Source organism: Plectropomus leopardus, chromosome 5 (genome assembly GCF_008729295.1).
Source record: "Plectropomus leopardus isolate mb chromosome 5, YSFRI_Pleo_2.0, whole genome shotgun sequence".
Classification (NCBI taxonomy): Eukaryota; Metazoa; Chordata; class Actinopteri; order Perciformes; family Serranidae; genus Plectropomus; species Plectropomus leopardus.
The window spans coordinates 27,163,287-27,187,418 of NC_056467.1; the positions used below are offsets into that span (position 1 = coordinate 27,163,287).

The 24,132-nt window shown below is 39.2% G+C and overlaps 1 protein-coding gene across 1 annotated transcript; it reads right to left on the reverse strand.

Moving 5' to 3' along the window:
* Window positions 1-157: 157 nt before the first annotated feature.
* cog6 (component of oligomeric golgi complex 6) lies at window positions 158-23,649 on the reverse strand. Its single transcript, XM_042486383.1, has 19 exons — window positions 23,478-23,649; window positions 22,145-22,288; window positions 21,573-21,644; window positions 21,302-21,360; window positions 14,380-14,491; window positions 13,778-13,860; window positions 13,449-13,519; window positions 12,303-12,396; window positions 10,559-10,687; window positions 9,857-9,948; window positions 9,041-9,105; window positions 8,836-8,927; window positions 8,402-8,519; window positions 7,409-7,540; window positions 5,942-6,109; window positions 5,316-5,423; window positions 2,988-3,041; window positions 2,784-2,863; window positions 158-1,373 (listed from the first exon to the last, which is right to left on the reverse strand). Exons 1-19 carry the CDS (start codon window positions 23,610-23,612, stop codon window positions 1,226-1,228), a joined length of 1,956 nt encoding a protein of 651 aa, XP_042342317.1. The 5' UTR covers window positions 23,613-23,649; the 3' UTR covers window positions 158-1,225.
* Window positions 23,650-24,132: the final 483 nt, after the last annotated feature.

A 24,132-nucleotide genomic window follows, 5' to 3' on the forward strand; every position in this document is an offset into this window, starting at 1 on the left:
CAGTCCCCTTTAGCTTTTTTATGCTTTTCGGTCAATTCTTTACTTTTTCTATTTGCTAATCCTGCCCCAATATCAGCCATACCCACAAAACAAAATTAAAATTTTCCAAAGAAATATTTCTTTCTCTCTATTTGTACCTGGCTCAGTACAACTCAGTGCCAAATTTTGCCAGGAAAATGTAAACAAAAGCTCTTCCAGTCTGTGTATTGTAAATTCTTTGTGCAATATTTCACAGGGAATCCAACCCAGAGCAGGCATTAAAAATAACCATAAAGAAATGGGCAATCTTCTCGCTGATGGTCTCATTTGCTTTATGGGACGAATAGAGGCATCAACATTAAATTTCATTAACAGTTACAAACTCCTTATAGCTGCTTAAAATATCAATAAATACAAGAGCAGAAGCTGTATTTAAAGACAGAGCATTGTGGGAAAGTTAGTTTATCTGTTCATACATTCAAATATTACGTTGCAGCTTAATGTTGCATTAATGATGAATAAAAACATTTTTCCTCCATCTGACACACCATGATGTGTTGTAAATGGTCAGAAAAAGGAATTTATGGTAAATTAGTATGAATCAGTATTATAACTATTATTATAGTCTTGTTTATATCTTAGTCAGCATGGTAGACAATTCTTTGAGAAGCCAAAGGACACACATTTTCCATTTTATCTGTACGACTCAAAACAGATTAAAATAAACACAACGTTGCCGCTGAAGCTTCTGAGGTTTCTCTTAACATTGTGGCTGAAGTTTTACTGCCCACTCTTAAGTGTAGAAAAATAAGACAAGCCTCTTAAATTAATATTATTCATTTTTTTCTTCATATAATGTTCAGTATTTTCAATAAAAATACATTGTTTTATACACTTATGAAGCATAATTAAATAAACAGTGTATATGGCGTGAAAACACACAGGAAGGAGGAGACATATGTGCTTCCCAGAGAGAAAAAAACATAAGCTGACTGCCTGCTGCAGTGAAAGTAAATGGATCATACACATATAATGTTCTTTCCTCCTGGCATGCAGGAGTGTCTGTCTCTGAGGCCAGCGCACATTCCAAATTTCCCACAAAGAACCCCACCTTAACAACTACTTTGATATACATTTGTGTTATTACGCTGTACAAATTACACAGCTCTACAAATAACGTGCAGGCAGTCCTTTGCCGGGGCTCATCTCGTGTTTTTGAGATAAACCAGGTAGGACAAAGTGTCTCTCAGGACAGTAAGGTCTGAACCTGCTGAGGTGATCTGGGGAGCAGGTTCTCTAGGTCTTTGTAGCTGTTCGCTGGGCTGGTCAGCGCTGTGTAAACCTCCCCATAAGCTCTGCACACCAGCTCTGTGGACTGACGGAAAATCTGCTCCCTGTACAAACAGATAAAACTCTTTACATTTTTATACTCACAAAACAAAGAACCAGCAGTGAGTGGGCCTTTTAAATTCCAACACTTGTAGGCTAAATCAGACAAGTGGAGCTCTACTGTAATTAGTCACCGACCAACAGCTGAATAAGTTAGTCATGAGTAAGAATTTTGTCCTGATTACTTGTTTTTGTTCAGTGACCATTGTGTGCCCCTGCTGTGTCACAACAATCAGTGGCAGTATGTGGCGCACACTGCCATCTATGGATACATATTACGGCATAAATGCACAAGTGTGTCAGCCACAGCAACATGTACTGATTTAGCAATGAAAAGACTTCATATGAGAGTATTTTATTCCCTCTAATCAAAACTGAAGCCAACTTTTAATCTGAAGTACAATATTAATCATTTCATTTAAAGGATTTCCACATCAATCTCTACAGATGTTTAAAATCAAATTCAGTTACATCGTATAGACTTTAGTTTTCTTTTGGAAGTTTAACACTTCGTCAGTGATTGAACATAATGTGACTATTTCTTGCGGTGGAGTATAAATAGAGGATGCAACAATGTGACTGAAGAGCCTATTGAGAGGACTTATGGACACAGCGGTAGCACCTGGATTGTATCCATCTCAGGCTCTTGAGACCCATATTTTTAATTGGCCCACAGAGAACAGAACCATAGTGCTGTGTATGCCAACTTACTTCAAACTAAGTGCACTAACACAAAACATGAAACAAGAGACTGAAAGTTCATTCCCATTATTTCTGCGCTGCAAGAGTGTTTTCAGATGGCTGGGGGGTGTTTTTGTGTATTTCAGTGAGCAGAGTAGCAGACTTGAGAGATAGCGGGAAAGAGAGAGAGAGAGAGAGAGAGAGAGAGAGAGAGAGACAAAGAGGAGGAATAATTTCAGGGAACGAGTGTGAGTGAGAAATGGACCAGAAGCTAATTAATGGCGTCCTGCCCATCAGTCCTTCCATGTCCATTAATAGAGAACATTAACCTGAGGTACAGAGTGCTCCTCAAGCCTGCTGCACTTCCCAGTAAACGTGACTCACAGAAAGAGCCCTCCAATGTAGTAGCTGGAGAGCTAAAAGCATGTGCCTTTTCTGATCAGTAGGACAAATACAGGCAGTCCTGCTGACCACTCTCTCAAGGTGTTGGTGGCTTCAGCAATTAAGCATCCAAACTCTCCATGTATTTAGTCGAGTGTTTTGTTTGGAAAGCAGTAATAATCGTACTACATCTGCAAAATGAATGAATGTTGAACACGATTAAGCCAACGTTCCTGTTCTATTTTTATCACTCTGAATATGCTGTACCTTGTCCAAAAGCAGCACGATGTTGTAAACATTTAACATGAAGTCTGAACAGACAGCTCATATCAACAATAGGGAGAGGAACTCACTTGATGGCTGCACTGAGCAGGAAGTTGAGTTGAGGCATCACAAGGGTGTCAGGTGACGACAAGTACCGATCAAACTGGACCTGTTGTTTATGCGACAGAGTTAAGAGCGGGTGAATAAAAAAAATCATCATCATTAAGTGAGAATTTATTGATCCATGCAGGAAGATTTGCTTTCATTGCATTAATAGAGACAGTGTAACTCACCATTGCTGCTTTCACAGAAGAGCTGTCCATGCTGGGGAGGAGGGACAGAGGACCCTGAGGCAGAAAAGTAAATATCATCTTACAATCCAATACTGAAGGTCAGTTTTTTTGAACAGTAAAAGTGTTCATTCTCTGGACCGAACCTAAGCCAAGTGTCTGAGGTCTGTCATTCATTCATTCAAGTTTGCAGGCAGTGTTGAAAAGCTTTTCTTCTTTCTCGGCTGCCTATATTTTCCTCAGTAAGTGCATAAAATGGATAGAGGCAGGGACATAATGATGACTGAGTGAGCACGATTAATACTGGCCACCTAAACATATAATAAGGATTTTTTTTTTTGTTTAAAGAAGCAGTGTGTAGGATTTAGTGGAATCTAGTGGTGAGGACTGGAGAGTGTATTTTTTTCCTCACCAGCAGCCGAAATATCTGCAGAGATATAACCTGAAAATCAAAATAAAAAAATCCTTATTATATTTTTAGGTTCTTTTTTTTTTTTTTTTTAAATCAATGTTTTTCAGACGCTGTTCAGCTCATGGACAGGCTGCTGACTAAGGTGGCTGATGCTGAAATACAAAAATGCAAATGGCCTTATCTAGAGCCAATGTCTGGTTTGTTTGTTATGGCTTACTGTAGAAACATGGTGGTGCAACATGACAAACTCAGTGGACAAGGACCCACTCCCTATGTAGATATATAAATGGCTTATTCTAAGGTAACAAATACATAGCAATTCCTATTTTTAGGCAATTATACACTGAAGAAAACATACTTATTATATTATATTCAATTTCTGCCATAAATCCATTACACTGGACTTTCAAGAAAAAGTTTTAAAAAATGTTAATACAAAAACACATCTTCATCATCATAGTGTCTTACGCATTTCCACCCTTGATGAAACAAACAAAAAGATTTACTCTAGGGCTGGACAGTAAGGATGTGTATCATAATAAAATGTCACATCTATTTTCATGACTATAAGTAGTGCTTAAATGGCTGATTTATGGGGTGAGCATCAGTTTGATGCCATGGTTGTTGTAGCCCTTTTCTGTTTAATTATTATGGATTCAGGCTATTAATGAAAACTGCAAAGAGAGTCGATTTAAGTTGGTAGGAGATTCATAATGTTGGTGATTTGATAACCTCAGTTTTCTCATGTAGTCCAAAAATAGTGAATAGATTTATAGGGCAATGAAGTTTGTTTTTTTTAATACAATGAAATTTGAACATGGTGAATATTGATTTGTAAACAGATAAAACTAAAGAAATTCCGACCCTAAATCTTGATAGGTTAAGAAATGACAGACTGTGAACACAACAGCAGGTACCTTTAAGGCAATTAGCTCGCACTGATTATCCTGAATGGCAGCATTACGTCAAGCTTAAATGCCTAAATTGCCAACATTAAAAGCAGCAAATAGAAGGTAGTGCAAGGGTCGGCTACAATACAGTACATAGTGATTTTATGGGTATATGAGCACATTAACAAACATACTCTGAGCCTGCACACTCATCTGCTAGCAACAAGCCAGCCTCGTTTTAATTACTGTTTTCTTGTGTCTGTTGACTTATTCATTGGCTGTATCACAGAAAATTACAAGGATTAAATGTTAAGCAGATAGTGAAAGTAAACCTGAAAAGTATAAGATAAACCTGGGGATTCTTTCCAGTTGTTGTCATCTGATATGCTGTTGAGTGTGGACAGCTAGACTTCATCTTTTCAAACAGAGGACTATCTAAAAAAAACCCAAGACAGGCCACCCCAGGAGAGAGGTAGTCTGCAGAAGAATGACAGTTCTTGATTGAGCTTTGCGTAGAGCTGCAGCAGCAGCAGCAGCAGGGTGTGGTCTGTCCTGACATGACCCAAGGATTCAAGACTCACATGCTAAACCACAACTATGGATCTCAGTCAGCCGAGTGGCAAAGTGTGTCAAGAGCAAGGAAGACTCAGGGGCATCAGCTCTCTCATCAGACAATTCTAGGAAAGCTATAATATTTGTAATAGAACATAATATGATCTGCCTCCCTCTGTCCCTTTCTCATCTGAGCATGTGATAGAAACACCAATATGCCCTAATAAAGCGTTGGTCATGTGCTAACCATAATGATAGCTAGTGTAAAGCCCAAAGAGGCAGTGTAAGCAATAGTGTTAGGGCCTATATAAAATAAAAAAATAGGGCCATCAGAGAGTTTAGCAGAGAGATTTGAGGGGAAAAATTCACAATTCTATAAATCCATGTGTGTATGTAAATGTGTAGTTATGTGTAGTCTTGTTTATATCTTAGTCAGCATGGTAGACAATTTGTTATGTGTAGCGTATCATGTGAGACCTGTTCAGCACTGTGCTGCTGGACGCAGCTGTAGATGTAACTCAGTCCGGCTCTGGTCAGCACGTAGGATGCTTGCTCGTTGATCAGAGTGTCAAGGTGAGCCTCAATCTAGAAATTGTGGGAGAGAGTGGCTTAAAATACAGTCCGAGCCAGCGCCAGTGGTACTTGTGGTTAATAGAGAGCCATGGTGCGATTGATAATGAAACTTCCACAGGAGCCCTTGTGGTGCTCACTTACAAAAGATGAGCTAAAAATAGAGGATAGATGGCGCATTTGAGCATGAACAACAATGCATGACGCATGCCCTTCAGTGAGACAGCAAATAAAATCCTTTTAATAAAAGATTTGGGCTGTATGGGTTTTAATGAAAGGAAAGAGAATAATAAACTATTTTCAATGAACAATACTCCTACGCACAGACAACGTTATGACTGCCAGCTGAGTTATCATGTTAGATAACATTAGTGATTCTGTTTGTGGTGTCCTACTAAGGTGTGGTCTGTCATTATGAGTTTCATCTCCATGACTAATTGAAATGAAATGTAAACAAAATACTAAATCACAAAAAAATTAAACCATCTCATTCACAATTAATTAGTTGATAATAGTCTATAATAAGGGCAGACCTGGAACTCGAGCATCTCAAGCCTCTTGTCAGTGAACTCAAAGAGAGCCAGAGTTGTCTTCATGACATACAGTGAGTTGACCATATACGTAGCCATATCAGCAGTGCCGAGGTTACTGGCTGACACAGTACATAACTGTAGGAGGGGATCCAAGATGCAAGACAGCACCTGGGAAAGACAAAGACAGAGCCTTAAAGAGAAACTTTGGTAATTTTCAACTTGCATCCTATTTTCCCTTGTTTTTGTGTCCAACTAATGGGAACAACATTTTTTGAAATTGGTCAAGTATTGAGAGAAGCTGTCACAAGGATAGACACAGGAAATCTTTTCTGTATCTGGCAATAACCCTGTTCAGCACCTCAATCTAATCACCGTCTCTAATAGAAAACTGACAGCTATATGATTCTGACCCAGTTCTGACCTTAGTATATCAAAGTGTTTTGTAGTGTATTCTTTATATTGCATACTTTGTAGATTTTTTATAGACTTGTATCTTTTTCTTACAGAATATGCTACGGTTTATTTATTTATTTTTCTCTTCAAGTACTCTATCTATCTATCTATCTATCTATCTATCTAGCCATCTAGCCATCTATCCATCGAGTACAGGCTGCAAAGTAATCCCTATGGGTTATTGTGCATCATTTTGCTACTGACAAACTCAGATCGTTATTATAAGTGTCTGAAAACAATATGGAAAGGACCCTATAAAGAAATTAAATGTTTTCCCTTTTCCCTGCTGGTCTGTTAGTTATTGTGACCGAGTCTTGCTCAAGTAGAAGTTCTGAAATAATGCAAGAGGTGAATTGTTGCAGGATAAATAACTGTAGAAATTTTAGTGAGAGCTGGAGAGAGAAGTACAAGATAGATTTTTTTGTTTCACAGTACAGAAAGAATAGCTTATTGTTATGTTAAAACGTTTAATGTCATGGCTGAATTAATAGCTGATTTTACTAATGGGGAAAAGCCTGCAAGATTACAGAATGAGATTTCTATTTGAGCAAGACTTGGTTAAAATAACAAACAGATCAGCGAAAGGTAAATAAAAAAAAAATTCATTTCTCTGTAAGGTCTTTTCCACAACATTGTCAGACTCTTCAAATAGCAATCTGAGCCTGTCAGTGGCAAAATGAAGTCCTTTTAGTGGATGTAAATTGATGGTGCACAATTGCTTGTGGGGATTACTTTGCAGTCTATTTCGCCCATGCAGCTGCGGCAATCTCTCTCAACACGGGACCCATTTCAAAACTGTGGGAAAGTAGAGTCAAAGTTGAAAAAAACATATGTTTACTTTTAATAGAAGTATGAAATATCACTGGCTTTGATAAACAAGTGACACATACAAGTATTATTTACATTATATCCCAAGTATCTAAGAGATACAGCAACTGGTTAAAATATGACAATAAAGGGAGACAAGTTTGATTTTTCTTCCATCCTGATCATACTGTTTAAACGTAAGTTTACCTGAGCAAAGTCAGCCTGGCGGGCATCCAGAGGAACAACTGACGAGTCGTGGGAGGCCAGCACCTCCCTGAGGAGGGAGAGGGTCTGAGTGAGGGAGGCTGTAGGTCCCAGGTCTGCAGGTGGCAGCTCCACCTGTCCAGGCAGACAGGGTTGGAAAAAGAGACAGCAAAAAAGAGAAAAGTTATTCTTGCAGAGGTTTGGTGTGTGAGAGCTGTAGCCTTCACTAAGACAAATGGTCCTCACAACATTATCAAAGCATTAAACATCCCTAACGAGCAGCGTGATAGACCCACTATACAACTGCTTCCTGCTGCTACTCTGAGTCTCAGCTTGTTCAGAGTCTGTCAAGTGTTTTTAATGAAGAGGGTTTTGATTTCATTGGCTTCTGGATACACAACACAGAACTAAGACCAGCCACTGTTGTCCACCTAATAGAGTAAATTATGAGAAGGCTGTGTTCCTGGCATTAGCTCGAATTGACACCAAAACCCAGAGGGCCTCAAATTTGATTAACACCGAGCTACAGGGATAATTCTTGTAACTGCTATTGATCAGGACACAGCCAGTGTGTTATGTGGAAGAGCCCCCGCTCGTGCTGGGGTATATTTGGATGGCAATTTAACTAAACGGGAACAAGTTTGGTGTTTTTTGGCAGCTAGCGTCATTTTGATGCTGTGGCTAGCAGGCTCAAACTGTTTACAAGCATAAGTGCTTCAGAAATAGCCTTGTTGTCTTTGAGGGTTTAGACACAGAGCTGAAATACACAATGTGTGTCCGCAGGGTGCAATACTGAACATCTGCACTGTCATTTAAGCGATTTTATGAAAGAACATTGTGAACCGTCTATTTCAAAAACAAAGCTGCTGCTTCTTCGACTTCTGTCTCTGTGTCAGGTTGATAGTATTGTTATGCTACTACTCACTTTGTCACAACTGTACAAGAGAAAACAAAACAGTAGATTATTTTTTTTAAAAAAAGCTATTCATACTGTACCTTGTCCATGAGTCTGCTTGCATGAAGGCTCAGGCTGTTGAAGAACATCTTTTTGCTGAGGATGTGCATTTCTTCAATAGTGATGAGCAAGGAGGCCACACTGGTACCAATAATGGAGCTGGTCAAAAATCAAATATGTGGATAGGTCAATTAGTCCTGAATCTGGTCATTATTTACATTATTATTTTTTTGTCTTCATTGTTTAATCTAAAATATGTCAAAATAAAGCAAAGAAAATGCTCATCACAGGCTCTACAAGCCCAAAGTGACATCTTTTAACTGTTTATTAAGTACAGCTGACAAAACAAAGAAAAGCAGCAAGTTCCCAATTAGCAAAAGAAAAATACCCAAGGTATGTTTTGCTCTACAAATGACCTAAATGATTAATCGATTATCAAAACTGTTGCCCTCTGTTGCAGGTTTAGTTCAAATACCTGATGGTGTGGTGGTAGAATTTGAGCAGGTTGGACAGCTTGTAAAGCAGGACAGCACCAGGCTCAGCCACAATAACCTGCTCTATCCGGACCTGAGGGACAAGATCCATGACACGAAAAATGAGTGAGTAAATGAGCTTAACACGACAGAACATCATGTGCATTTAACAGAGCAGGTCAGTGTTTCTTTATTGCTGCTGCTCACTTTCAGTGGCCTGCAGACTCCCTCAGTAATGTGCCCAACAACCTCCCGCATGTTCTCCTCTACATCTAATGAAAGAGGAAGACACACACGCACACACAGACACAGACACAGACACAGACACAGACACAGACACAGACACAGACACAAATAGTTAGGGCTATGTGTTTTCAGTTCACCATGTTTAGGCAGGTGACAGCAATGCCATCATCAGTACTATCTGGTGGTGGCACCATATAACCACACTGACACCTGCTTGCCGGACTTGAACTTTTTCCAAGTCAACTCTCAATGCTTCGTTAGGAGTGAGATGATGAACAAAATTCAATGCAGAAAACTACCCCCAAAAGGTTATAGATACTGACATGGGATAAATGTAATGGATGCAATATACCAGCATTAAAAAAATGGACAAAGGGCTAACCCCTGTCTGACTGATCTGTGTTGATTCTTAAGTGCTTTGAGAACCAAAGAAACAAGCACAGGATTAGTCCATCAGGCTGAACTATATGTACTGGAATTAGATTTTTTTCACCCTTTTTAACCTAAATCTCTAATCGAATTGAACGACAAATTCTGTTCGATAACAAGCTACTTGTGAGTCTGTGAGACATTTGTTTACAAGCCCTGATTCACTTGTAAAAGACACCACATAAAAAATGCAACAAAGCAAATGTTTCCAATAAGGACAGGATTTAAACCAAGGGGATTAAAAAAAGCTGTTTGTGTGATTGCACTGTTTGTAATTTAAGGTGTGGCATTAACCGGAGACAATGGAGTAGTTCAGAATGTTTAACTAGTGTGCAAGAAGCATCCTACCTTGCAGAGTGACTTGTTTCAGAAGTGCTTCTAGGTGCTCTTTCTCTGAGGCTGTGGCTTGATGCAACCAGGCCAGCATGTCCCCAACATACCTGAAAAAGCGTCAAAACAGTGTGTATTAAACAGTACATCACCGTGGGGCCAACCTGAGGGCTAATCTTACCACACCGAGACCACAGCTACATCGAGGCATGGGTCATCGTGTTGCACACACAAAAACACAGGGCTTTTGGTGTTACATAATGGTTGAAAACAGCAAGGTTAAACTTGAATTATTGTGTATAAGCCTGTGTGTGTGTGTATGTGTGTTTGTGAGCGTGTGAGGACATGAGGAGGTGAGAAAGAACTTGATGTTCTCAGAACTGCTGGTGCCTCCTATAAAGTGGAGGTGATTTTGTGTTCCACACGTGGCTGTTTTTCTGAGAAAATCTCCCATTTGGCTCCTGGGCACAGGAGGAAGACGGAAGAGGATGTGGTACAACAGGAAACACAGACATGTTCAGACAAAATAGACATTTGACATTGTTGATTGGAACTAAATCTACCAGATTTAGGGTTCAGGAATTATGATATTTACAATCATACAATCTAAAATATAGTTTAGAACACTTCTATTCCTAAATATTTAATAAAGGGACAGGTGTGTCTCTGAAAATTGTACTCTATTTCCTGTAATATCTGGAGACAAGCTTGGAGATGCACCTCAAAGGGTCATGTGAATGCATCTCTATGGGGCGGGGAGTTCCCCCTGGCCCACCACGGGTGAGGGCATCGATGAAACCTCGTACCACGGCACACCTGCGCGCAGTTCCAAACTCATCCAGAGTGTACCTGACCAAACAGAAGAGAAAGAAGGCAACATTCAACACCCAGGCCTCCTGTGAAAAGACGGCTGCTGCAGCGTTTTCGTGCAGACTGTGTTTCGGAGGTCAGCTGACATACATCAACAATGCAGGCAGTTTTTCCAAAAGGAAAGACTCTGAGGTTGTTTTGATTATTTGGCGGTGGCAGGCTCTGTGACAGACTAAACAGAAGATAGTGCTGAATTCAGATTCTGGGAACGCTGGTCTCCACTATCTCAGCCTCAACATTCCCAGCCAGCCCATAACCTTGAACACTTTCTGGGCACTGACACAGGTGCATTTCAGAGAATGAAGACACACAGTGAGGGTGTGCCTTGAAAAACTATCTTGAGGTAACGAGTGAGACTTTTCTTTGTGTTGTCTAGTACTCTGGAAAAAGTTAAAAATACTGAGCATGAAGAAAAGTATGAGACCTATGCTATTCTTTGTTTTACATAAGCACAAATTGCTTTGACTGTACTACAGGAAATAATTCAATTACATAGATATTGACATTCACTCAGACTTATTAATACCTAATAGGAATTTCAAAGCACATGAAGATTTTCATGACCCAGTGGTACATAATGGTTTATAGTATATTGTGATTCTCAAGTGGCTTAACCATTTGTTTATATATTTCTAGACATCAGGGGGGCAATGAACCTCAACAGGCCCCAGTTAAAGAGCAGAAGAGGAAGACTTAGTGCCTGCAAACAGTAAACAGTGCCAGTTTTAAAGCACTATAAAAAGGCTTTGCAAAAAGATAACATTTTCTGTCAGATGAAGTAGGTAAAACACTCAACATGTAGGCCTTCATAATGCACACAGGGAATTTTGGAATTACTATCGTACAATATCATGAATTTCAAATAAATAAATACATTATGTATTATGTTTATTTGATGATAAATGATGATTTCAGTCTGTTTTGGGCAAAAAAACTAAAGTGATTAGTTTGAAATATATTACATATATAATACATATTTGCAAAATACAAACCTTTTGTACTATCTAATGAGGAGATGGCCAAATACGGTATTTGTAGGAAACTTGCAGATGCATTTTGTTATGATGCTGATGGCTTATATTTTGGTGTGATTTATTCATGTCAATCTGCACTTTCTTCTTCTGCGTTGCATGGTGGTGACATTTTCCATTGTTTCAGGCTGTTTGCACTGTTGTTTTCTAATCAAGAGCCTCTTTGTATCTCTCACCAAGAACACAGTGACAAGAATCTCTTTGGCGATGCGTTGTCACAATTCACCTGCAGTAGTCTACAGAGCGAAATACAGAGCCTAATAATCAGTGGGGAAAGGGACACATAATCTTTAATTTAACAAGCATGAATTTCTGTTCCTATTTAGTGCCTTTAGCTATCTGGCAAGGATATGGTAAACAGAAGCATTTTAGGAGCAAAATTCTGCAGTTATTATTCATTTGAAAAAATGTATATCCATCCCTTGATTTTGGACATTTCAAAACATCACTACAAAGGTCTACTTCTACCAGCTGTTTGTACGTTTAGAAGACATAATTACACTAATAAGAATCGAGAGGAAGACAACAGACAATACAACATGTTATGTGTATTTGTATGTTACTTGTAAAGGACTGGCCGGTCTTGTAAGGCTTCCATGGCTTGAGTCAACACAGGGCAGATATCACAGGTCTCTTGGGTCAGTCCTCTGCATTCATCTTCATAGAAAAAAGAACAAGAAAAGTATCTGTTGGAGTAGGGCACTATTAAAACTAATAAGCTGCAGTCTTTCTGCTTACTATGCTTGTGCAATGCTCCATTCATTCTTGCTAAATGTTTTGGACCATGGTAACCCTGTTGACAAGAAGCAAATCTAAGCACCAAGAAACAATTTTAAATCATATTTTCCCATGAGTATGTACCAAGAAGTCAGGCAGTTTACTTATGCTTCAGACAATACAAAAAATAAACAGGCAGTGACCAATCTTCCAGACTGTGGAGAAAATAGGTCAACACACTCCACTCGTGTCAGACTCTACCTAATGCTGGAAAAACAAGTTAATTCTCTCTTAAAACAAGGTGCAGTAACACTATTGTGACAATGTAGTTTTCCCTCATAAACAACTAACTAATGCATTTAAAAAAGAGACATCCACTTCATGCACAGACATCATTAAACTACATGATATCTTACATTTGTCTATTACCAAACTTTCACTTGTCAAATTTCTGGATTTGGGTCTTATAGCACATGAGTATAAGTGCAATACAAGTGTTTGTGGAGCAACTCTTAATGTAGCAGATGCTCTATATTTTGTTAATGTATTCTTGCAAAATGAGGTTTCTGTGATCTCAGTGTTTTATTTCCATTTTAATTTCAGTGACAAAACACACATGGCTAAGCTGAGGAAAATTTTGGTTTCTGGCATTCTTCTGGCAAAACCTCAGACAGAGGTTATGAGTCACATGTGTCCTCAAATGCGTCCTCTACACGCCAATAGTCTCACATGAAAGAGCGCAATTATGTATTTAGCTTCATCCACTTAAAAAAGAAAAACAACTGACAAATCAACAGACAGTAGAAACTTTTTGGAAACAAAAGAAACTCAGATCACTGATTATGGTAGTGCACTTTTCATTAATGTTTACAAAATGCTAGTTTGATTGTAAAGTTCAAGATCAGTATAGAGGCCTTGTATAATGAGGGTCAGGGTGAGTCAGTTTTATCCGTCAGTATGCTTGTGATATTAACTCTGTGTACTGTACTTACTCTGAGCCCAGCGGTAGAGCTGCTCATAAGATGTCTCCTGTAACACGGCCATCTGCTCCATGATCTCTAACCTGGAATAATCACACACACCAAGATCACATATTACATACCCATAACCTGTAGCATAATGTCAGATCCCCGGCAGTAACAAAAATACCTGCCCTGGCTGGACTTTTTTCCCCCCACTCATCTATTTCACCATTCAGCTTCAAAATAAGCGCATGAATTTAACAACAAGACTAAAATCACTGGAGAAGACCGCATTATTTTATTCTGTCAGAGGAAGAGAAGTGCAAAGTAACACTTTGTATTGAGCGTGTGCACCTTACCCCGCAGTTTGCTGGTTGGTTCTCAAGAGTATTTTCACATCCTCATGAATGTGCTTCACTCTGCTGAGAGCTTTGAAGAAATCCTGGGAAATCAAATGAAACTTTAATGTATTGGGAGCGATATGGGTTTCAGATTTGCAAAAGTCAATTGACATTTTTGGCAAAACATGAAAAATTAAAGTTTTGATAAAAATGCTTTCTGGTGTAAAGCTAAGGACAGCAGATTTATCTGATCTTTCAATACTGACAGATATAACCCTGATTTGAAGCTCACAGATGCATGTTGTTACTTCACATGCTAAATTACTTATGTGCATATCATAGTCAATTAAATAATGTTCAAATCACTAAGATCACCAGTTTTGATGGGCTATGGCATATCTTCACCAACTGTTACAACTTATTAGATATTGTGGGAAGATGAGGGAGATTTATCATCCTTCAATTAGAGGATACAGAAAATGAATCGAAAAATGAAGGGAAAAGAAAGCCACAGATCAGCAAGACACTGATCTGTACCTGCATCCTCCCATCCCGTGGGTGAAGATGGGAGGATTCTTTACATGATTTAATTAATTAGTCTACATTATAATAGAGATTACCTCAGTAATGGGCGCATCTCGAGCCCCTCGCAGCATGGCCATCTCCTCATTAGATAGCTGGAACTTGGCAAGGAAAGCCTGAGCAACCTGAGCTCTCACCTCCAGGCGGTGACTGAGAGGGAAAGAGATAAATGCTGTCATTTTCTTCACTTGTTTTATTGCAGTTTATTATCTTTACAATATAAAGATCTTCTTTATAAACCTTTCATAATGCTTTTCTTTGTTTCTTTGCAGTTCAGTTTTGCTTGTCACCAAGACTTGTTTTGTCTGTCTTCAAGGCCCTTGTGGATTTTTATCTCAGATTATTTATTCTGTTTTTCATGATTGAGGTTTATAACTGTACACTCATCTCGCTTGTGTTTTCTCATACTGTGCAAATGAAAAAGTACTGTCAGCGTGGAAAACTTGAACAAAGTTGACTGCTTTTAACAAAAAACTGTTCATGCTGTCGACAAGCTGTAATGTTTGAGGTCCAACAGCAGATGGCAGTCATACTCCTCTCTCACACACACACCTTTGTTCACAGTGGACTCAGAGTGAGACAACAGGGTGGGACACAGAGTAAAGATATCATGTGCAGCAGAGAGAAAATAAATAACAGAGCGAGACAAGAGACAGAAAGAATTCAGAGCCAGATACTGGCCAGGTTTTGTCACTATCAATAACAGCAGGGCAATAACTATCAGTGTCACTATAAGTGTCTCAACACAATAGTGACCATGGCAACCACCCCAGTCAAACAGGGAACTCTGTCATGGGATAGCGAAACAACAGCAAGTACTCTGTCCCCATCTATCCATCCAAACCACCTCGTCTATATTCTCTCCCACTGTCTGTGAATATGAGGCTGGATCAGTAAATCACCAGGTTGTTTTGGTGGAGGAAAAGAAGCCAACATCATTTGACCATTGTCTCACACGGCTATTTCCAGTGCTCAGCCAGCTGAAAGTAAAGGGCTGTAAATCTGTTACAGGATTCTATGATTTAGTGTTTCTCTGTACAGCTCGAGGAGCCTCACACGCAGGTCCTCAAGGTGTCTTTGCCCTTTACACATTTTGTGTGTTGTGGAGAGATTTTGTCGCAACAGATAAAGATGACAGCTTAGCTGCACCGCCTTTAATTCTATGCACAGATAGACATTTTTTTATTATAGCAATCTGCCTACATCAAAGTAGTAAGTCACGAGAATAATGATAATAATAGTTTTATTTCACAGAAACACAGCAGTGCTGCCTTTTCTTAAAAAGATCTTTTAAGGTTGTTTTCACTATGAGATAATCAAATATTTTAGTACATTATTTAAGGAATGAACCAGAAGACTGTTCCATTTTTTGGATTAAAAGGTACCTGCCCAGCCCTGCACATGTGAGAACAAAAACACTTCAAGAAAGGAAGCAGAAAACTCTAGAGAATTGAATGGATGGCAACTTGAGTTGAAACAAGAGGCACTTCAGCGACCTGATATTACACCAAAATTACACCCAACTGTATATAGAAAATAACAGAATATGCTAATGAGGCCATTAATTAATCTGAGTGACGCATACATTAGAGAAACTATTTCCATGTGAACATGCTTGTCTTCGCACAACATATGAGCAACATTAATATGAAATATGTAGACTCGTGGAAGACGAGAAGCTACAGTTGTTTCAAGAAAGGAGATTTTTATCACTGATATGCAAATTTATGCAGCAAGCGTTTACAAAAATCTAATTGGATCATCTGTTCTATAGCGAGGAAGTGTTGTGCAAACAAGGAATTTCTATCATTAAGTGTGGCTGAGTTATTATCTTCACACGAGGGAGAAAAAAAGACATGCACAAAATTGAATCTGGAATATAAAGTCCCACATACCAGTTTTATGGGACATAGAAATTGATTGGCCATCCGATCCTAATAGTCATAAAGGCTCCATAAGCCTTATGTCATATTTAACATGCCATCGAAAGGAGTTTTACTCATTAAGTATTTAAGCCATAGACTATTTCCACCAACAGTTGGTGCTTTAAAATTAGATCGTGTTCACTGTGCTTACAAGAGGAGTTGACTTGAATGACATTCTGCTGTTGTATTAATTAAACATAAAGCTAAGATATCTTTTATCAGTTACTTGACGCTTAAATGCTAAAAAACACAAAACATTAGAAATCTTTGAAAAAGGGCCATGGTAACAGTCACTTTGCAACAGCGTCTCAAGGTTAAACCACTTGACCGGCAATTACATTGCTTTTTCAGTTCCCCGTGTAAAATATGACCTCATGAGTTTCATTTTAAGGTAGCAATTTTTCCCAATCCCTATCTTATTATGGTTCCTGTCTACGAGCGTGTTGAGCATCATAGACGTGGGAACACCAGCAGAGAAAAACATCCTCACGTCAAACAGATTCACCTCTAGAAGATAAAAAATGCCACAAATTTCTCACGTTCACGCCAGGAGTGACAGACCTGTTCCTCCAGGATGTAAAGCACAACAAAGACACAGGCTGCACACGCCTGTACATGGTGAGAGGTGGATTGTGGGAGCCACAACAGCAGAACAAAGGAGAGCAAGGGAACAGTGGAGCGGCAGGATCGTTTTCAACAGCGCTGTCAGGACATGACACATTCTTCTCTAGACTGCAATTACCAAATACCAGAGAGGAAACATACTTGAGTGAATCAGCAACGCCACAATGGCAAAATATGCAGAGACTCTGGGATGGTGGTTCAAAAGATGAACTCAAATAAACTCAGCATTGTCCTGAAGAACAAGTATGGAGTTAAATTCAGGTTACATAATGTTACATGATGGGGTGAGGTTACAGTGTGTGTAACAGTCTGTCTCTTAGTGTCCCTTTGTGTGTGTGTGTGTGTGTGCTCAGATTTCTCAACGAGGCCAATTGATTTTGTCTGTTGAAGCACAGAAATCGTTTAAGCAATACAACACAGTGCAATCTCATAAACAGCTTTGTCAAACTGAAACACTGAAATTACTGATGCCTTTTTAATAACCTCACAGAGCTGAGCTGATGGTGCAGCACCGAGTTTATAAAAACTGAGAGCTTGATCAGTAAATAACATTTACAAAGCTCCCTTCTTTTTATTAATAGTGTAAAAGCAGCAGACTATGAAATCTGACCTCTATGAGGAGATTTACAAGACATGTTTCATTTCTGATTGATAATAATACAGAATGAAAGATAAGGAGATCAACTGTTACAAGCTGAATGTGCAACCCTCTCAAAAGTTATAAACCATGCAGGTCGATTAACCATTAAAAATTATTAGAGGCCATTTCAAAGGTTTGAGTGAAAAATTTGGCTTTCATAAAGCTCTTGGTAAGCAACACAAAGGCATTCTCACAGCCATACACTCATTAACAGCCAGCTGAGCCTTAATAAGACTCAAGTGTTATTTTGCACAGGTTGTTGTCATTTACACTTTGATGTCCCTGATCACTCTCTCAGGGGTTTGAAGCTCTTGATATATTAATGACCTACACAGAAGTCAACATTTGCTTTATTTTCAGGAAAAATTGTCTCACTGAAATGCTCCATGTTTGATAATTCATCATATCCTGTAGGAATTACTGTTGGAAATGAGCTGCTGCCACAAGTCAAATGCACGTAAATCTTTGTTGTGGTTACTAAATGTGTCTACATTGCTCTTTGGCATGCAGCCAAGTAGGGCTACTCTAGCCGTCTGAGCGGATCAGTAATAGCTTGAGAACTTAACCAACAAACCAGCCCCTTTAGCTCCGGCTGCTCTTGAGGTCACACGGTTCTTAGAAACAACTGTTTGTGAGATGTCTCAACTTGTTCAGCAGATAACATGTCACGCTAATGCAAAGATCACACAGTGCAGGACAGGTGGGTAGCATTACGTTTCATTATGGAACAACACACAACACCTATTGAGTGCTCTTGCTGACAGCGCCTTTGAACAGGACCAGCCCAAAACAAAAGAGCAGTGCAAAGCCGGCAGACAAACACAGGGCGTCTACTCTCATTGGCCCGCCTCTTCCACCTTTGCTTCTGCACACTGTAAACAGTGCGCTGTTGCTTTTCGTTTCATTAGAGCTGACAAATGACACAGTGCCACTGGCAGATAAGATTGCAAACAGATCAGGGCAGTCCTGCTCTGTCGGATAAATACACATCCGGAGCATCTGCGGAGCTTTGAAAATGACTGTGCTTTCTCAGCAGAGCTGCCCCATAAGCACAAAATGTGAGATTATGCGTCTAATGTAGCACCGCTGTAATAAGTGTCAACAGGAGAAACATGAAAAAGACAGTGGCTCGGGACTGCAGAGGACTGTTTGACCTGAAAAAGATCTGACCGAGAAAAATGGAGCGGTGCCGTACAGTGGGCTGACTGGTGGGTGGCTGAAGGAGGACAGCTTGACTGCACACTTCCCCTGGCAGCTCTTCTGAGACAAAATTGCAAAAGACAAGGTCAAAGCCCAGCGTGCAGACATTACCCCATCTGGCTGTGGGGTCATTGTGGTTCTGCGAATGGAAATGTCACGCAGACGGACAGCAGGTCCCAATGGGACCACTACGCAAAGAAAAAGGCACAGGGGGCACGCAGAAGGACATTCATATAAAACCTTTGACCACCTACCTTCAATTCATTGCCTGCACATACTCACTAGTGGCTTTATCCCAACTGGTGTCTGTCATTGCTGTCAAATTCAGAGCCCTCCCCTCCGATGTCACCTCTCTGTCAAGGAGGTCCTGAAGCTGTGCCAGCGGTACATCACAGCTGTAAGTCTGTCTTCTGCCAGAAATCTACATGATCTTAGCCCGTGCTGCTGTCTTTATGTCAGCTCACAAGGTCACTCAGCACGAAGGTCACAGCCGCCACTATATGCTAATGAATCCCATCCCAACACCCCTGCCATCAGTGAACAGGAGTGGGTGTTTTATTTAAACATTGCTGTAAACACTCTGCCCAGCCAAATTCATAGATTAATGATACCTAGATTAATTTTATTGGCAGGCTTTCAACCAAAAAAAAATCCATCAGTATTCCAACAGTAGCAGCTGGGTGAGTACCCAAGATACACTGTCTGACTCCAGTCTTGACTCCATGTCATGGTGAGCTGTATATATTGAATCTGCATATCTGATGGCTCCTAATATGTGTTGTCAGCAAATCTCAATGCACACGCTCAAATACAGGAGCACTCTGATGGGCTGCTCGCCAGTTGTAATAGTCTGGCTTCAATAAGATAAGGCAATAACTCCGTATAAACAAGAACTACTTTGATGTGTATCTCAAGGCCAAACATCACAGGACATGACGAATAAAACAAATAAAGCTCCATTAATGATGATTGCTGCCCTCCTTATGCAAATAGACAACTGCAGGAGAAATATTCATCAACCTCATGAATCATTCATCTCTCCTCATCAAAAATAAAGATGTGCTTGCCAGCTCCTCCTGCCCTGCACCAAATCTCTCCAACTTCTGACACTAAAGAGAAGCTTACTCTTCAACTTATTAGTCTTTCAACCTGGCGGGTCACAACTATATCCGCGCGGATATTTCAAATTCTCGGTCTTTAATTTTAATGTTTTGGCTCTGAAAAATCCTCTTCTGTTGACTGCCAGAAGCAACTCCTGGAAAACAAGGAAGAGCTAGAACATTAGCAAAGTCTCAATTTCCAAACAACATGTGTGCAATAAAAGCTTATCACTCGCAAAGTGGACCATGTTGTTCCTGCAGTGCGCTCTGATTGAAGTGCTATTTGTCTGGAAAGTTGCCTGAATAGAAAAAGAGGTATTTTTTCTGCAAGGGAAATGAGACTACAGAAAGAGTGAACTGAAGGTGTCTAGCTTTGTACTGATGAAGATGGCTATCTGTCGTGCATGTGATAGGTTTCCAAAATGATTTGTAGCATCAGAACAGATAAGGGAGAAATGGCAGTATAAGATTTCTTTGAAATTTCTGCAGATATTTTAGAATGAAGTTGACATCTTATCTCTCTCATCTCTCACTGACATTCTGAAACGCTAGTTTAAATGTTCAGGGCAGCAGCTTCCTTGTATGGTCTCATTTTACATTTTGGTGATGTAGTTACAATCACATTGAGAAACAACTTGTGCTTGCTGTGATAAACAAGGCTGAGTCTCTTGATTAATTCCTATATCAACACATGTAAGAAAGTGAACAATGCTGAGTACAAACTTGCTCTATATAATCCATCATAACAGCCCAACAATAAATAGGTTCAGTTTTTGTTGAGACTACTACTTAAGTTTTTTGAATGCTCACTAAATTCTGCAGAGCGATTTGAGGACATACATTGTAAAAGTGAAGTGAACTTTACAGTTAAAGAAATACTATAAAGAAACATTTTGTCCATGTTTTTTGTTTATGGAGGGAAATGTCAGATAAAAACTTATAATATAATGCAAGACAATGCAAAAGACCAAACTACTGCTCCAAAAGTTACAGCGAAGCTGAATCAACTTTGAGATGCAACTGTCTACCTTAATCAAACAATTAAAATAGTAGGTTTGTCACATGTAGTAGTAATTTGTGGTCACTCTGTGTATCTGGCTCATGTAGCAACAAGAGGCAGAAGAAAATATGAGGAAGACTAACTATATGATATATTTATTTATTTTAGACATGTCTGTCTGTGGGGAAATCAGTCAGCCAGTCAGTGAGATTTCTAGACAAAAAAGACAAATGCAACTGCATTTGCTGTTTTCTCCACTAATCTCTGTCTGTCTTAGTTAAAGTATGCATGTATAAGTCAAGTTACAAGCTTTACTCTAAGCAGTGACATGCATACGCAATTTGCATTCCCCACACTTCCAAAAACACACACACACACACACGTACACACACACACACACCACACACACACACACACACACACACACACACACACACGCACACAATGTTCACCCCTTTAGAATCAACTCACTTTTCTCCCTGCAGCTTGTTGGTTTTTACAATGAGGTCTTGGGTTTGCTCCTTTGCAGCCTATTGAAGAAAAGTTGTTGTGTTTTTAAAAGATCGCTTACAAACAATATGTTCTCAGAATAAATTTAATAACTCCATCTTATAAAGTGATTCACATTTTATATTTAGTCCACACCATTCACAAATATACTACCATCTATTGTTGTTGTGAAGAATTTAGCTTTAATAAATCATTATACATAAAAACAACATGCAGAGATGATTTAGCATACCTTTAATCTATTGGTCATTTCTTCACAACATGTGCTCATGGCCTGGACATCCTCATGAACACTTTCAAGCTCCTACAGAGAACATGAAGTCACACTTACAACAGCACTGAGACAGGAGCACGTTCACACATGCAAAGTCACAGGGGCGGCTATATTTTTCAAATAAATATTAAGAACTCGCATCCTTGAATCACATTTTTGGAGATTCTTTACTACAGTCTTTGGTCTTGTGATTGTCACTGATCATAAATCCTTCGAAAACCTTCCTCACCACCTTGAATTTAAAACTCAGTGTCACTTCCTGAACCTTGAAATCCACTTAGGTACTAAACTGGCTCAGCAGTGACTGTGAACTGAAAACAATCCTAAAATCTAGTCACAAACCAGCAGGGACAGACTGTTGGATTTTGTAAAATACAGTTCATTTAGAGATGAATCTACTCAACAGTCTCTCCATGTGAATATTTGTAAATCCACCTCAGTTAAAAAAAGACTCACTGCAATTTGAGTTAGACTTGAGTATTCCTGAGAGTAATAAACAGCATTTTCTTGCAAAAAACAGTGCGTGTTACCTCTTTTACATCTTTAAATATTCGTGCAAACTCCTCGTTTATGGAAAGGCTTCGTCTCTCTATGTCACCACGAAGATTCCTCCTGGTGCGCAAACTGTTCTCAGTGAAGAACACAGAGAGCGCCTTCAGAGCCTCAAGCATTTCCTGAAATCACAAAAGGGACATCATAATGTTAGTCAGTCCAGGTGTTGTGATAAATGTATCACTTACAGTCTGTCCCCCTTACACAAACCACCGTAGCCAAAACCTAGGGGGGGGTGGGTGTCTGCGTTGTCTCATTTTTAAATGCGTTGTTTTCTGTAACTTAGGCTAACCCTATAAAATCTTGGCATGGGAAACTGATTCCTCCCCTCTCTATTCCAAATCAAATGGCCTCTAGCTCACCAAATAGAGTGCACACCTCGCATAAGTAAGGTTTCTGCAGCAGCCCAGGTTCGAATCTTTCCTGCAGCCCTTTGCTGTGTGTCATTTCTCTCTCTCCCACCTATTCTGTCTCTCTTCAGCTGTCTCATGAATAAAGGGAAAAAGCACAGAGGAAAATAATCTAAAAAAAAAAAAAAAAATCAAATCCATTTATCACCACGTAACACTCTCAGGAATTTTTATTCCTTGAAACTCCTCAGATCACTACTTAGCTTTATATAATAAAGCAAATAATAATAATAAATGGAACAAGTCAGAAGAGGTATTGAAACTAGACAGGTATGTGTCCCTAGACCATTTTATATGTATGCTAAATTAAGCCGTTATTGTGCAGTGGTTTTGCTTTGGTTAATTCACAGACATGATCGTTTTTATTGTTTTTATATCTTCTACATTTCGCTGATGGTTATTTTTTGCAGTTACTGTTTTGTATCCTTCACCAATGGCAGATTTGTTTGTCTTTTTTTTTCTTTTTTTTTACTGTTTTTATAACTACGTATAACTATTGACATACACTGCTGCTAGTTGTTTTGATGGGACTTTCTCGTAATATTATGATTGCTATTATATGTTACAGATCCTTTTTGACCACTGAATGTGAATTCAGAGCGTTGCTGTGTAAGAGCTTAAAGTTAATTTTCACCGAGTAAACAAAGGTTTGACGATGATACTGTTCATACTGTATTCCTGTAGCCACAGGCTAACGTTAACTGGTCACTGAATAAACATGTTTAGGCGTGATCACTGTGTTTAATCACGATCAGTGAAGAGCAATATCGTCTGCACAAAAATACATCGAGAAGGTGACAATATCACCAAAGATCAGTGTTATGTCCAGTTTTGACGTGATCATCTTGCAGATTTTGTTAATGTTAGCTAGTTAGCAGGAAGCTAAACTCTTCCGTCTTACCTTGTCATTATCAAGTCTTGTCTCCAGTATTTTGTTGAGCTTCCTTGACAGCGGATTGTTAGGTTGAGAAGTTGCATTTGGGTTCTGTATTACAGTGGAGCAATCGGCTGACATTTCTACTTTAGTATCAGCCATCGTACACAAACAGCTCCACGTCAACTTTAGGAAAGATGTTTTGGTCCGTCTGAAATTAACGTCCGGTAGGTCGCTGGTGAAAAACGAAATAAGGTTCCGCTGTGCAGTTTGTCTATGTCTTGTTGAAATGTGTTGTTTGTAAAGAGACTTTCACCAAGGACAGATGATGACAATATTAGTGTTGATGTCACACAAATATTATATTTTCTCATCTTTAGGCTTCATCACTCATTGAATAAACTGTGTTATTGAGCTATTGTATTCAAATGACCGAATAATGCATGCAGTATAAAATCAGTTCCCAAAGCATGCTTTGAAAGCTGGAGCAATGGGGCGCCTAAGAGGCTTATTTAGTTAGTTTATTTTTTGAGTCCGATTAACCTTTAAAAGTTAATAGAGATGAGAACATAATTTTGAATAGTTAAATTACCTGAATCTGCACAATCATTGGCACAAACAGGGACTTTTAACTCTGCCCTAAAGCGGTTCTAACCCGTTATTAAGGCATACATGTAGTTTC